Here is a 15,111-nt window from a genome sequence, read left to right as displayed (position 1 = left end):
AAAAAAAAGGCAACGAATTGCATGTTGAAGGGCCTCTGTACAGTCACTGTGCACAGCCATACATATGGCGTGTGTGTCATGCTGACTGTGACAGCATGACATCACACCCAAACAAACAGTGTCGTCGCAACATCAGATTCAAACAAATCATGTGGAGTTCCGGGTTGACCATTTATGTCTGAATATGTGCATGAAGTTGCTCACTCTAACCTCTTGAGTAACCATGGAGATCTAACGTGGTCCACCCTAGATTACATGAAATCCCACTGTCAAACGTCAAATTCACATATATGGAGTCAAATGCACATCATTTACTAACCCTTGTCAAATGCATATAAAAATGCACATAATATTATAGGCCTTGTCAAATGGACATGATTATGGCCCTGTCAAGTGCATAATCAATATCTACTGATGTCATACACAACATAAACCAAATGTATTGTACTATATGGAACTGATCAGGCAACCATGACCAAAACCATGTATTATTAGATGGTTAATGACGAACAACACCTCTTGGGCATGTGTCCCCTGGGTGCCTCTGATTCGCCCTTATATGGGCATATTGGGCCGAACTCTAGATGTGAGGGCCGCGTATGGCTTAAGCGGTTCATTCATAACATATTTTTTGTAAGTTTGGGTCCCAAGAGTCCCTTCCTAGAAATATAGTGGAATCAAAAGTACAATATTTCTAAGTAAATGTAGCGGAGTGAAAGTCATGAGCTTGAAAAAAAAAAAAAGTACTCAAGTAAATATACTTAATTACTGTCCACCACTGCCCAACAACATCCCTGAGTGTTGCTTGAACGGTAATTGTCAACCGTCTTTTGATGCCTTTTTCTCTCACAGTTCGTTCAGGGATTAAAACGAACAACTTTTAGTTCACAAGCCCAGTTCAAGTTACTACTAGTTCAACATATCAGTGAACGATTCATGACTCTGTTTCCTCTTTCCGTCTACCTCTCTCTCTCACACACACAGACACACACACACACACACACACACACAAACACACACACACACACTCAAACGCACGCACACAGGTTGGCACTCTACTACAGTATATCTCTGTTCAACTGTACAACCATGGCTGCTTGCTTTCATACCTGTAATTGCATAGTGAAGTGCAATCAGCTATCATATGACCCATCCCTCCAGCAGAGTTCATTTAAAATTAACCACCTGTCACCTATTTGTAGACCAAATACTATCGCTTAATCCCATTCAGTAAACAATGCTGCCAGCTACTGCTGATACACAGGGTTGCATTCAGCTGACAAGACAGTGACCTCAGTGTCATCTATACTCTCAAATACATTTATTTCAGATCTCATCAGATCTCATCGATCTCATCGTCATCTATAGCAGGGGTTCCCCAGCGGTCCTGGGGGGGGGGGGGGGTTCCACAGGGTCCCCCAGCAAAATGAGTTAACCCATTAAGACCTGAGGCGATTCTTAGAAATGTTTTCTAAATCCTAACATTAAAAAAAAAAAAAAAAAAGTTCACGATTTTTCAAAAATAGCAGATCTACAAGTATATCTGCTATTTTTGAATAGCCAAAGAAATCTAAAGTGACACAGATGCGTTCCAGGTCTTAATGGGTTAATTTAATTTAGCATCAGTTTAACCACTTTAACCCTATTTCATACTTTGGCTATTGAAAAATAGCTGATCTACAAGCTCACAGATGCAGATGTCAGCTTGTAGATGTGCTATTGTTGAACATTTTGAAAACATTTTTGTATAATTTTGAATTTGCTGTACACAAATCTTCTCTTATGGTGGTCCCTGGCACAACATGTTTTCAGATGGGGGTCCGCAGCCAAATACACATCGATTTGGGGGCCCTTAAATGAAAAGGTTTGAGAGCCACTGATCTATAGACCTTCTCTAATGGCACAGTCCCAATTAGGGAAGCAATGAATGTGCTGACACCTGCTGCAGCACAGGGTTGAGAGAGAGAGAGAGAGAGAGAGAGAGAGAGAGAGAGAGAGAGAGAGAGAGAGAGAGAGAGAGAGAGAGAGAGAGAGAGAGAGAGAGAGAGAGAGAGAGAGAGAGAGAGAGAGAGAGAGAGAGAGAGAGAGGCATGCCAGTTTTGGTTTTCCCTTTGCAGCAACAGAGGGCATCTGTTCAGACAAGCCATATACTGTACTGTAATCCTTAGCCATGAACTGAAAGGTGTTACAATTTACAAATGGATTACAAAATGGCATGTTGGGGCTAATAGTAATCAATAGTGTCATTAGTGTGTTCATATGTCTTGTCTAATTACAGCTGGTTATGAGAAACCATGCTTAGTCACCATCAATAAATCACTGTGTGTGGAACTATACACAGCTCTACTTACAGCAGTGTAACTGTTGAACCAACTCAATAAATCCCAGGTTATGCAAGGTCTTTCACTTCAAGGCTACAGTTGATTATGTTGCTGTTATTTGTGTTATAAGCAATGCTACTGAAATCTGGCTGCATGTCTCATCACAGCCAAGTGAAGCAAATGGACTTTGAAGTAAAAGTAATGGACACAATGTCAAAGACATCCAGATCCCAACAACACACAAAGGAATGACCACCCACAATTCAAAGTATGTGCAAAAAGACCAACATTGCACAAAATGAATTAACCAATTAAACCCTATATAATCCGTTCTGTACTTGGCCCCTTCCTTTAATCCCTCTACACCAAATCCTGTTGCTGAAAACAGCAGATCTACTGCACAAGCTCCCAATTTTTGCAGAATGTTCCTCTATTTTCGCTGAATGTTCGCCTTTTATGATATTATGACGGCCCCCTGGAGCCTTTGCTAGGATTCTAACTGTTCTCTGTTGCAGTGCTGGTTGGAGGGTGGAATCGGAGGTGATCAGGGGATTGGAGACACCTGGCCAGTGTCTCCCACACAGTATAAAAAGAACCAGGGAACTGTATCGTTATGTCTCTTCTTTCCACCTAAGCCACATTGCTGGGGCATGTCCACACAGAAAGCATTTGTGTTTTACTTATGATTGCATTGTTTGGAAGTATGCCTGCTCTATTGTTTGCATTTTGGTTAAAATTATTTAATTTTGTAAATAAAATCACACATTTTTGTTAAACTCTCTCCTGTTTCCCCTTTATTTGTTGTGGCCTAGAGCCGAGCCATAACAAATATGCCCAGAATAGGGACACTAGGGTTCACGCGGTTATAAGCACTATGGTAAAAGCACAACAGTAATAGGTCTAATTTATTTTCTGTTGATCCTATGACTGCCCATTTTCTGAACCTCCCTGTTGAAAAGACAGTCAATTTTCTCCTTGGCTGCCTGACCAGAGCTTGTGTGATTTCCGTCTCACCCAGCGGATGTTCATTTGACAGAAACGTTTGACTTACTTGTGAAGCAAGGTAAGCAGATCATAACCTGGCACTAATACACAATGACAGAAACAGTCAAATGTAAGAATATAGACAACTGTACAAGCATACCATGTACGTATACGTATGCATTCATTACGTTGTTTAACGTTATGGGATAGAGACACTGGCCTGCAAACTAGACCCACATACAGTACACTCAAAACTAAACTGGCTTTCCCAGAATGCTGCAGGCTTTGTTTGAAGGGAGATTCCTTCGGGACTGTTCTGGTTGAGGGAGGGGAGGCATTAGCAGAAAGCGCTGGCACATGCCCAGTGCTGTGTTGGCAGGAGTGTGCTGTCCACAGCTTGAGCACAGGACTTCTTTTAAGCTAGGTTTACAAGCTTTACTCTCATGATTAGGAGGTAGAAAGTACAGAGTGACTAATGTATATTTATAGGAAAATCTGCAAGACTTCTGAATTAGTAAATGAATAGATGGACCATAAAAGAGGTGAAATGACACATAGAACACCACAGAGACGCTTGATTGGTAAAATGAAGAATATGTGAGAAAGCTCTCTCAACATGTAAATGTAATTTAAAGGTATTGGGCCAATAATAACCCAAAATCAAATGGAGGAAATTATTACAATAATAATGACATTTTCCCAAGTAAAGAAGTATATCCTACTATAAATTACACAAATCTCTGCGTATGTGCGTGTGTGCCTGTCCTTCACGTATCTCGAGAACCGTCCTTGCGACCGACTTTAAACTTGGCGGCCTGCGTATCACCGAGGACCTGAGGGAGTGTGGGTGTGAAGCCGGTTGGCTCAGCGGTTTTCCAGAACCGCCGATCCAATCGCTATGTCCATATATGGAGATCCTGATACCAACAATATGAAGTGATGTCATAGTCCTGATGCCATAGACTGGCCTCCAAGTACTGAGATAATGGATACTGCACGAAGTTGTCTGACAACGGGTATTGCAGAACCGGATGGGCATGCGTTCCCAACGGATATGGTTTCCAACGGGCATCGTTCCCAACAGGCATCAGCCTAGTATATCTATAAATGAGTCTTTGTGGTGTGTGTCAGTCTGTCTCCTGCATTACTGAGGACCCAAAGGTGTGTTGTGCTGAGAGGGAATTCAGCTGCACCGGCGGGCGGCTGTACATAACAGAAAATCCAAATATCTGTGTCCCTTTTAGGCTCTTTATGGAGAGCCCTAATGTCATCAATATGTCGTCATAGTACTGACATCATAGACTGGCCTCCAAGTACTATGATAACGGTTACCGCACTAAGTACTCTGACAACAGGTACAACGGGTATTGCATAACCACCAGAAGGGCATGTGTTCCCAACGGGCATTGCCCTAGTGTTAAAGGAGCTCTTGGGAAATTCTATGACTTTAGACAAAAAGGTGTAGCCATCATTGCCTAGATGGAAGCTGAAGGTTACATTCCAACTTTGATCCATGGTTCAAAATGGATTTAATGTGTAAAGCCTAACTTATAGTTCTTTATTGTTTGTTATGATTAAATAAAATGAAAAAACAAATTGCCATTATGCCAGCTTTAATGACACACAAAGTATAACGGTTTAAAGTTTAAAGTTAACAACTATAAAAACGAAAACCATGAGTTTAACAACATGCATAGTATGGTTATCAGTGTATAAATATATACGCTTAGGGAGAGTGTCGAGTACAGTGCACATCATGCACTTTCTTCACAGCTAATTAGTGAACAACCACCAAAAACTGTAAGAAACCTTGTAGAATGCGCATCATGCAAAAATAATGCACAAACAAAAACTAAACGAATCCTGACAGACCTGATACAAAACCATTACTGTATGTATCACATCAAATCCATTCAAGTGGCGGTCAATTAAGAAGATAATCTGAGATGTAATGTAAGTCCATTGACTTTCAACAAGAATTATTTTGTCCATTATGAATTTGTTTCATTGATTGCTTTGAAATGGGATTTACCCTAACAGTGCAACCCAATCTGGCACATCATCTTTTGATGTCTGTCACAACCACCTGGGCTGGGCAATTAACCAAAAATGTATTGAAACCGAGTCCGACTAACTTGCTCATATAGGTTAATCGAATTATCAAGACGCAGGTATTATATATATATGTATTTATTTTCATAAGAAAAATCGACACGAAACATTCTACATATTTTTTATAATCGACTAAATCGATTAGGCTATATCGTCTGATTAACCACTTAACCCAGTATTATACTGCAATTATACCCATTGTGGCGTACAAACATTTATAAAATAGCCAATCTACAGGCTCACATCGCGACATGTTGTGAGTGTGTGTGTGTGTGGGACAGCTTGTAGATCTGCTATTTTCGAGGCAAAAGTTTGAAATAAACGTGATATTTGAAGTCATACCGCCCAGCCCTACCACCACCTATGGACTGCACATAATGTACAGCACATCCAACAGTGACACTTATTACAGAGAGTCTAAGCAGCATGCAGCTGCTTCGATGCTTGGGGGATGTTCTGTTGACGTATTGGTCTGATGGAAATGGTAATTTCACCAAAAGGCAGTCTGCAGTCTAGCCTTATAATTTTCCAAAACATTGTGATGTATGAGAATGTAATGTCCAGGACCATGGAAAATACAATCTAATAAGCCTGTGCTAATTTGCATGATTTGAAAGATAAAAATATATATTAGCTAAGTTATGTATTGTACATAATCTATTCTCATGTGCATAAAAATAAAACTTGATATTTAATTAAGATATGAGAAAATCACACATTTGTTTTCAACCATCTCTTGCAATTCAATGTAATACAATATTCCATACCCTGGTCCAATATTATACAGTAACAGTATATTCAAATAAACCATAACCTATAGAAGCCATAGCCTGAAAGTGAACAGCAAGTCTGCAAGCACAGTACAAAGTAAACTGCTTTGAGACGTACAACTGGTAACTTATTTATGGATTTGGTTTCCTTTTTCAAGATGTACACCTAGAAAGATCAAGGAGCAGGCTCAAAGGAATGGAAAAACAGATGGAAACATCCAGTTCACCAGAAATCCAGTTCACCAAGGCCATCAGAGCTGTTGGACTACTGGATTTTGGAGTGTCATGACTAATGTCCTGTCTGTGCCTGACAATCACTCAACACACTCACAGGGTAGCTCTTCGTCCACACTCGCCAAAAAATGTCAAAATCCAATATTGTTTTGAACTACAGACTCCCTCTTTCCAGTTGCCACTATGTCTGGATTCTGTCTGCCAACTTCAGCTCCACATTTAATAATTAATTCATTATTCTGAAACTGTCCCAGATTAACGCTGCCCCTTTAATTTGCTGGAAAATCTTTTACTTTGTTACAGGGAGAAGACAATTCATGTGTCTGGATCCGTACATGTCAGATGCAAGCATAGTTCCATCATAGGGGTGTGTTCTTTCCATTTCTACTCCCTGTGTACACCAATGACACCTCTACCCTCATGTCCATCACACTCGATCAAATTTGTGAATGATCACGGCTGTGTCATTCAAGTTTCTAATGACCTCCGCCAACATCAGCCTCAAAGAGGACAAGAACACATTTAGCTAATCCAAGAGGATGTTATATTTGTGTTCACCGAAGAATTGCAAATAAGTACAACCAATCCTGGTTATATTTTATCGGCAAGATACACACAAAAATATACTGCAAACGGGACTGATGCTCAACTCTCTCAGCTAACCTTCTTACACTGACTTGAAATCTGCTCTGCACCACCCATCAATGAGATCTGAGTCTAAACGTAGAATCAAACATTTCGTCTTTGTCTTCTTCATCTTGGCAGTCACGTGTGACTGCTATTTTTGTATGATGTTGAGGAGGGTTTCAACTTTCAACTCAAATGGCAGGTATGAGTTGTAAAATAAGCTGACCCTGACCAATCACTAGCCCCTGGCTTAATCACATATGATGAATGGAACAGGTGCATAGGTGGTGGCTTTCATATTTGAGACCACCTTGACTGACTGTGATATCCTTGAATTTCTTTTAAACATCAAAGGTTTCAATAAACACTTCTGGGCTTGTAGGCTATGTGATGCCAGGCATAGAATAGATAGCCTACTACACGTTGCCATGCTGCTGCTAAAATGGAATACAGTGGCACATAGGGTAACATGACTCTGCATTCTTATTTGCACTATAGAATGGGGCCAAAAAATATCAACTCATGGCCATGGGAGGGTTCCATCATCAAAAAGTGTATTCATTGTTTAAGGTGAAGATGTGATGTAAACCGTGGTGGTTTGTATCAGAGCTTCAACTTCGAAATTATAACTAATTCAATTTCAGATAATATAGCACAGGGCTATTGCAGCCCTTTCCCCACCCACATATAAAGCCACATCTGTGTGTTCCTCCAACAGTAGTTCTGGGAGGATCCCATTCCTTAATGAGTGTGTAGTTTACTGCAGTGAGAGGAGCCTTGACTTGCCGTTTCAGAGGATTCAGAGTCAGACAGTTTGTGCGCAGACCAGTTTTAGCATGTGGGGTCATTGAGATCAGTTACTATGGGCGGCAGGTTGGCAAATGTCTCCCTCAGCTGGACATCAATGAAACAGCAAGGTTAAGTAAGTACATAGGTCAATACGGCGTGCTTAAAACATACCAACAAACTGATACACTGTTCGGTTCGCCACTAGATAGATGAATACTACTGGATGAACTGGTTGAACTGTCTAGCACAGCTAGAGCTACAACTGCAGTCTTCTAGCCCAGGGGTCTTCAACGTTGTTCAGGCCAAGGACCCCCTAGCTGAGAGAGAGACGAACCAGGCAGGGACCCCCTCTAAATTGTATAAAATTGTGTTTCAGATTAAACTTATTTTTTTTTACTTGGTCTGCCTACCTCTTTGCCAAAAATAGCCGATCTACTAGCTCACAATGCCTGCAGTGGGAGGCGGTGTGTGAGCTTGTAGATCTGCTATTTTGGGCTAAAGTTCTCCTCAGAAAAGGGATGCTATAGGGTTCAAGCGGTTCATGTAAAAACATTTGTTATCATATCACACAGAGATTTGGCAGCCCCCCTGTAGTAACTCTGTTGAAGACCCCGATCTAGCCTGTAGTGGCCTAGGCTAGTTGTAGCATTTGTGAGACAGCGCAGTGTGCTCGTACAGTAGGCTACATTCTGGATGTACAATGCATGCAGGGATCATTTCTATGATATGCAGCATTGTATTTAATCTAACATACAATGCATTATAGTTTCTTTTCCATTTTAAAGACTATGGCGGTCACACCCCTTTCTCTACAACTCAAATGGGACTGCATGGCCATGATGATGATGATACAATATGTCACCCCCCCACATGTGTTTAAAATGTGACATTTGCTCGGAGTATTCTAACTTACAATGTAATGGGTACACTATGGCAGACTGCAACACAATGCAGGCCTATTAAAGCCATATCGCACAAATCTATTAGTCTTCAACCATAAAATGGTCAATTTGGATATCGGCATGATTGTGATATCATATATAGCCTAAAATGCAAATATAATGACGCTATCATGCATTATGCATTCCAAGACAATAGCTATTTCTCTAATAATGGGCTACGAATTAACCAAACGCTGAACTTCACGTGACATGATGTAGCCATTTGTTACAATGAAATAGAGACCCCCCAGTTCCTGCGGGATCAAAGCTTATCATTAAAATGTCATGCGACTCAACAAACCCCACACCAAACGCACATGAAGACGCCAGAAATCATATGTTATGGGCGGCACAAACACAAGATATATTGCACTTCAACTCACCTTGAGCGGCCGTTCCTCTGGTGCTGAATACACTTGCTATCAGAGTGGCCACATACCAAATCATAGTACTATTGCCGACCAGCTCTTACAACGCAAAGTGCCCCGTTCGACCAACCTTTCATATTCGACCTTCGATGTCTTATCAATCACTCCCCTAGTTCATATTCTCTATTCTTTCCTCTTGACGATTCCCTTCATCCCTTCTTCCCTCCCCCGTCCTTCCATCCGCATCCTCTCCCGGAGAGACAGAGCACCTGCACCGCCGCGGTTCTATAGTAAGTAGATGGAGACGGTTTTTACAATCGCATAGTGAAGCCGTAGTGTGAGAATGTTATCCACGGGTCCGCCTCTCCCGCCATGTGATTGGTTCCTGGTCGAAGCCGTGGGGCGTGTATTGGTTCTCCTATGCGGCCCGGATGGACCCGAGTCGGTGTTGCCATGTCGGCTTATTATAAGCGACTTTGGTGCAACGCTCGGCATGGCGACTCGCTTGCCTAACTCGGTGCCTCCCGTGGCTCAAGTCTGTTTGAGACGGGGAGCCTCCGGCGTTTTTTTGTCGGGGCAGTCAAAAACACTGAGAACTGTCAGGGTAGTAAGTATAATGTGTGCTTCATGCAGGACCCGAATTATACTTTAGTACCCTGAGCGAGAACTTTTGCCTTAATTATTTGCCCCGGCCCCCTCAAGGCCTTTTGGGGAGTGAGACAGTGTTGCTTTTTTTGTAAAGTTGCTTGTAAAAAATTATGGTTGTGTTTTTTTTGGGCTTGTTTCTAAAGTGTACTTGCTTATTTATTATTATTATTATTATTATTATTATTATTATTATTATTATTATTATTATTATATTATTATTTTAAACCAGTGGCAGTGGTTCTCAAATATTTTCATAAATGTTTTGTGCCCAGGGATTTGTGTTTCAAAATATTCCATATTTTATGGCAGGAGTTTTTGAAAATAGCAGATCTACAAGCTCACAACGTGTCGCAGTGACCCAAGTCGCTTCTTTTGGCCTTGTTTTCATAGACCTGGCTGCTTATTTCTCACACAAGACCTGGCAACGCTGGACCCGAGTGACAGCAGCACAGACAGTCGTGTACCGACTCAAGGTGAGTTGGAGCGTGCCGTAGTAGTGGAACCACCGCAGTATCATGCGCATTGACAGAGAGAGCCTCGTTCACATCTTTAAATACCTCTCCGAAAAGTGGCACCATGTGCACCATCACAGTGCACTATTCACCCGTCTGTACAATCTTAAATAATGGTTAATCGTTATATTATTAATGGGTCCATAGGGCAGTGGGGTACACAGTCCAGTCAGATCTGTTCACGCAGTTGGTTTAATACGAGGAAATGTGTCTGTGCGGGTGACTCATCTGTCGCTCATATTTACTGTAGCCTTCGACTGTTATGTCGCTGTCTAGTCTGTGTTGCCGACATAAACGTTCTTTTTTCTTCTACTGCACTGTCTGGCTTGTATGATGGGTGTGGCGACAGATGCACTATCGTTTGTCTGTTTCCTCGACGACTGCAAGTGCGAGGATGCTGCTTAAGCATGCTGCCCACTGCGCACACATGGCTACACTGATAAGAAGCTTAGGTTTACTCTAGCACAGGGGTCTTCAACGTTTTCAGCCCAAGGACCCCCTAGCTGCCTGAGAGAGAGAGAGAGATGAAGCAGGGACCCCCTACATTGCATACAATTGTGTTGCAGATTCAACTTTTTCATAGATTTCATAGATAGCTTTATTAATATTTACTATCATCAGTGTTGTGTAAATTATATATATTTTTTTCATTTCAGACATTTGACCACTTAAACCTTCAATACTTCATACTTGATTTGCTCCTACACCAAACCTCTCTGCCGAAAATAGCTGATCTACAAGCACACAACGCCTCGCAGCACTGTAGATCTGCTATTTTCAGCTAATGTTCCTCAGAATAGTGATGCTAGGGTTCAAGTGGTTAATGTAAAAAAAAAATCCTATATCACAAAGATTTGGCAGACCCCCTGTAGTAACTCTGAGGACCCCCTAGGGGTCCCGGACCCCCTGTTGAAGACCCCTGCTCTAGCTGTTTCAACATGCGTGAGCACTGAGAAACCAAGCCCGCTGTGCCTGCAACATTGATCAAGTGAGTTCTCCCTAACAGTGCGAATAATATCGCCTCCTTGTCTTTTATGTTGCATGGAAAAGAAATAGGACCATGCATGCACATCTGTCAGTCATGAGCTATTCACCCCACTGAGACCAGGCTAGGGCTTTTGCATCCATTGAAGGTCTGGTCGCATGGGCTCATTTAAATGTGTCTTGGTCAATATCTTCAATTCAGAACAACAACAAAAAAGAGTGTCCTTTTCTATGGTATTCGTCTAAGAGTATGTTAATACCAAGGGGCCAGCTTCCGAGTTGTAAATTGAGGCTATGTAGGAAGAATGGCCTGTAGTCTCGCTGTTTCACCCCTGCTGGTGTCAGAAGTAATTAAGCTCCATTCAAGCGGATGGGTTTTTGCCAAACTTTACACTTGTTTTTACCTTAATAAACATTTTCATAAATACTATATGCTTCCAGTCGCTTGTTTAAAGTCTTCTTTCAATCACCATGATATGCGTTTTGGTAAATTATGGTCCCATTTATTTTAAAATTGTTGATAAAGTAGGGTATGCTGTAGAAGGGGCTTGTGATTTTTTGATTGACAAGATTCACAACCAATAGCATTCATTCCCCACTCCCGCTCTGGTCCCAACCAATAGCATTCATTTCCGAGTGCAAAGGATTTAGAAAGATGGCGGATTTTAAATCGTTGAAAAATAGGCTTCATTTACCGTCTGTAGGCGTAACGTTGTCCATACTTTTGACTGTCTATGGTTTATACTCAAAACCACTGGAAAGTCTCAGTTAATTGTGTTTGGTAGTTGGCTCAAATTAAATCTTAACCCACAGCATGTTGTCTGTTTGACCATAGCACCAACTTGGACTTGACTACATCAGTATTTTATTTTATTTTATCTTCAATTGTTTTGTCACACATTGATCTAAAATACAGCCAAGAGTTAATGTGGTTTTTAATGATGGATGATGATGGAAAGGAGACTTTAAACTAGCGACTGGAAGCATATAGTATTTATGACAATTTTTATTAAGGTAAGAAAATCTAGTCTAAAGTTTGTCAAAAACCCATCCGCTTGCGTTAAGATAAATTCTTTCTGACACCAGCAGGGGTAAAACAGCGAAACTACAGGCCATTCATATGAACTGTCTCTTCTGTATTGGAGTCAATGTAAAAATCTCAAGCTGGCCCCTTGGGCAGGACCTGTCTGTGGTAGGCCATTTCTCACCATATAAAAACAATTTGCATGGTATGAATATGGAGCAGGTTTTGAATCCAAACTATCAATGGTTGGTATCTACTGTCAAATTCTGACCCTTACAGGTAAATGTTTACACAGAGTTAAATTGAATATCTCGATTTTGCAGTGTGGGATGTGGGATGGCTGATTTGGTCAGGTGAGTCAGACTCAGGCCAGGTGCTGACACACCTGTTGTGCATAGAGCTAGCAGACAGGATAAATCAGTCATCCCCCAAAACATCCATGTGACCACAAACTGCTTGCGTAGAAGTCCAACCCAGTCCGACTGACCAGGTGTGACTACCCAGATCAGCCATCCTTCACCCTACAGAGTGTGATCTTATTTGGCATAAATTTTCTCCCCAGTTTAGTCATTGCCAATGTGCTGTGTTCTGATGCTGCCAACCCCAACTGTTGGTCTGGGGAGGGTGTAGACATACCTCCTCCAAGACACATGGAGTCACCAGCTTCTTTTCAAATGACAGTGAGGAGTTTTCACCACGAGAGCATAACACGTGCAGAGATTCACATTATCTGGCCCTGATCATCACCTCCCTGCTGACCGACCAGTAGACCTTGTTAGTGCAGTGAGTGACAAGGACACAATACCATGTCGGGTTCCCACCTGTAGCACCCGGCCAAGCTGGAGGAACTGCTGCCGGGAATCGAACCTGGGCCTCTGCGGTGGTGCCATGTGTTTTTTTTCTTTGCCAAGTAAAGCCCCAGTAGTTGCTATACTTCTGGAGGGTAAACCAGCTCTCAGGCTCCAAGATTAAATAAATTATGTCACATTGAGGAGTGTGTAATAGTGTTATGAGACTGCCGCATTGAAAAACAAGACCAGGAGACCTGGTTCTGCCAGACCCAGACTTCACATGACGTGTCAGCCTGTGTCTATGCCCATGTATGGACGAAAGGGGGACAGACTTTTATGGCTGGGGCCTAAGGACAAAGTGACCAAAACCAGTTTTTTGCCCATGTATGGAGAAAACAGGTACAAAACATGCCCATGTATGGACGAAAGGGGGACAGACTTTTATGGCTGGGGCCTAAGGACAAAGTGACCAAAACAATTTTTTTGCCCATGTATGGAGAAAACAGGTACAAAACATGCCCATGTATGGACGAAAGGGGGACAGACTTTTATGCCTGGGGCCTAAGGACAAAGTGACCATGCCCATGTATGGAGAAAACAGGTACAAAGCCTCATGTAAGCCAGACACCCCCTGTGTCCGGCAATAATCCAAAGTCACTTTATCTCCCTCCACTGTCTCCTTCCTAGTTCATAGATTTGCATGCCCAAATATGGACATGCCCGACATCAGTGCAAATCGGCATGATTAGGCAACGGTATCTGTTGTGAAAGACATCACATGCCCACATGAGATCCAAGAGGACAGGGGATCGATCACCTCCCTGCTGAACAGGTGCTTCGTCCTACCAAGGGGGGGGGGCGAGAACCTATTTCACCTACACAATAACCTGGCCAGTGCTGGGTACCAGCACCTGAACATGCTGATTGGCGCATCGTAACACATTAGTAAATGGACTGCATTTATATAGCGCCTTTCTCGCGCTTTACAACAGTATTTCACATTCACCCATCTCACACACTGACGGCAGTGGAAACCATGCAAGGCAACAGGTACCTGCCCAGCTAGAGCAGTGAGAGTTTCAGTGTCTTGCTCAAGGACACCTCAAGAAGCAGGAATCGAACCAGGAACCTTCTGATTCCAAGACGGTTGCTCCACCTACTGAGCCACTGCTGTCCCTGCGTTGTCAGTGCAATAACCTGCAAGGCAAGCTGATAATATGGCTCGAAGCTATGTTAACTATTATCACCCATGAACCTTTTTTTTCCACACTGATAATAGTTATCAATATGATATGATATGCTCAGCTTATCATTGACAGTGTTTCATTGTCAATGCCCATATGACTGCAACACAGAAACACATATAGCGAAAAGTATATAGCGAAAAGTTAAACACGGTTACTTGATTTGTTTTCAACACAGAAAGTAAAACATTTATTAGATTTAAATAAAGTGGTTGATTCCCAAAGAAATTCTATGTCTGTCCCACTTATTACTTATACGTATTTATAAAGATCACTACGTAAATTTGGCCAAAGAAGATGTACTGTAAACTCTCACCACTCTAGTTGTCATGTCCGCTAGCAACTAGTTTGTCAATGCAGATATAGTGCCATTCGGATTCTCTGTGTATCGTGCAGCTTCACCACTGAATAATAGATTATGATTTGTGGGGCTTTGTTCACAAACTGCACACATGGTGACTTTCTGATAGCTAAAGAGTGGACAGGGGGGCCATGCCGTTTTTAGATTTAATGTCTTTTTTTTTTGCAGTTTATATTTTCTATTTACTTTCACGCATATTTACAGCATATGGTCAGGATACACAATCACATTATGGCATGCAAACTTTTCTCTTGTGTTTATAGTAGCAACGCAGCCCTCTTACGATGTCAACAGTAAACGGCCTGACTTCACTGCAGGGTGCTGCCAGTTGTCACCACTTGTGTTATGTTAACTCTGAAAGTATACAACATGGATTACGGATCCATTTGGTTCCATTTGTA

At 41.9% G+C, this 15,111-nt stretch overlaps 1 protein-coding gene across 6 annotated transcripts in view; it reads right to left on the bottom strand.

Annotated features, from left to right (window-relative positions):
* Positions 1-9,359, bottom strand: part of igsf9ba (immunoglobulin superfamily, member 9Ba) — a 74,410-nt gene extending 65,051 nt beyond the window's left edge. For all 6 annotated transcript variants that reach the window (XM_080428640.1, XM_080428642.1, XM_080428641.1 and 3 more), the window contains exon 1: positions 9,162-9,359. In XM_080428640.1, coding sequence (XP_080284766.1) covers positions 9,162-9,225 — 64 coding nt within the window. In that variant the 5' untranslated portion in view covers positions 9,226-9,359. The remainder of the gene's footprint in view (positions 1-9,161) is intronic.
* Positions 9,360-15,111: the final 5,752 nt, after the last annotated feature.

Source organism: Gymnoscopelus braueri, assembly GCF_963280865.1.
Source record: "Gymnoscopelus braueri genome assembly, chromosome: 5".
In the NCBI taxonomy this organism is placed as follows: Eukaryota; Metazoa; Chordata; class Actinopteri; order Myctophiformes; family Myctophidae; genus Gymnoscopelus; species Gymnoscopelus braueri.
The sequence above is the reverse complement of the archived record's forward strand: the minus strand, read 5'-3'. Positions and strand labels throughout refer to the sequence as shown.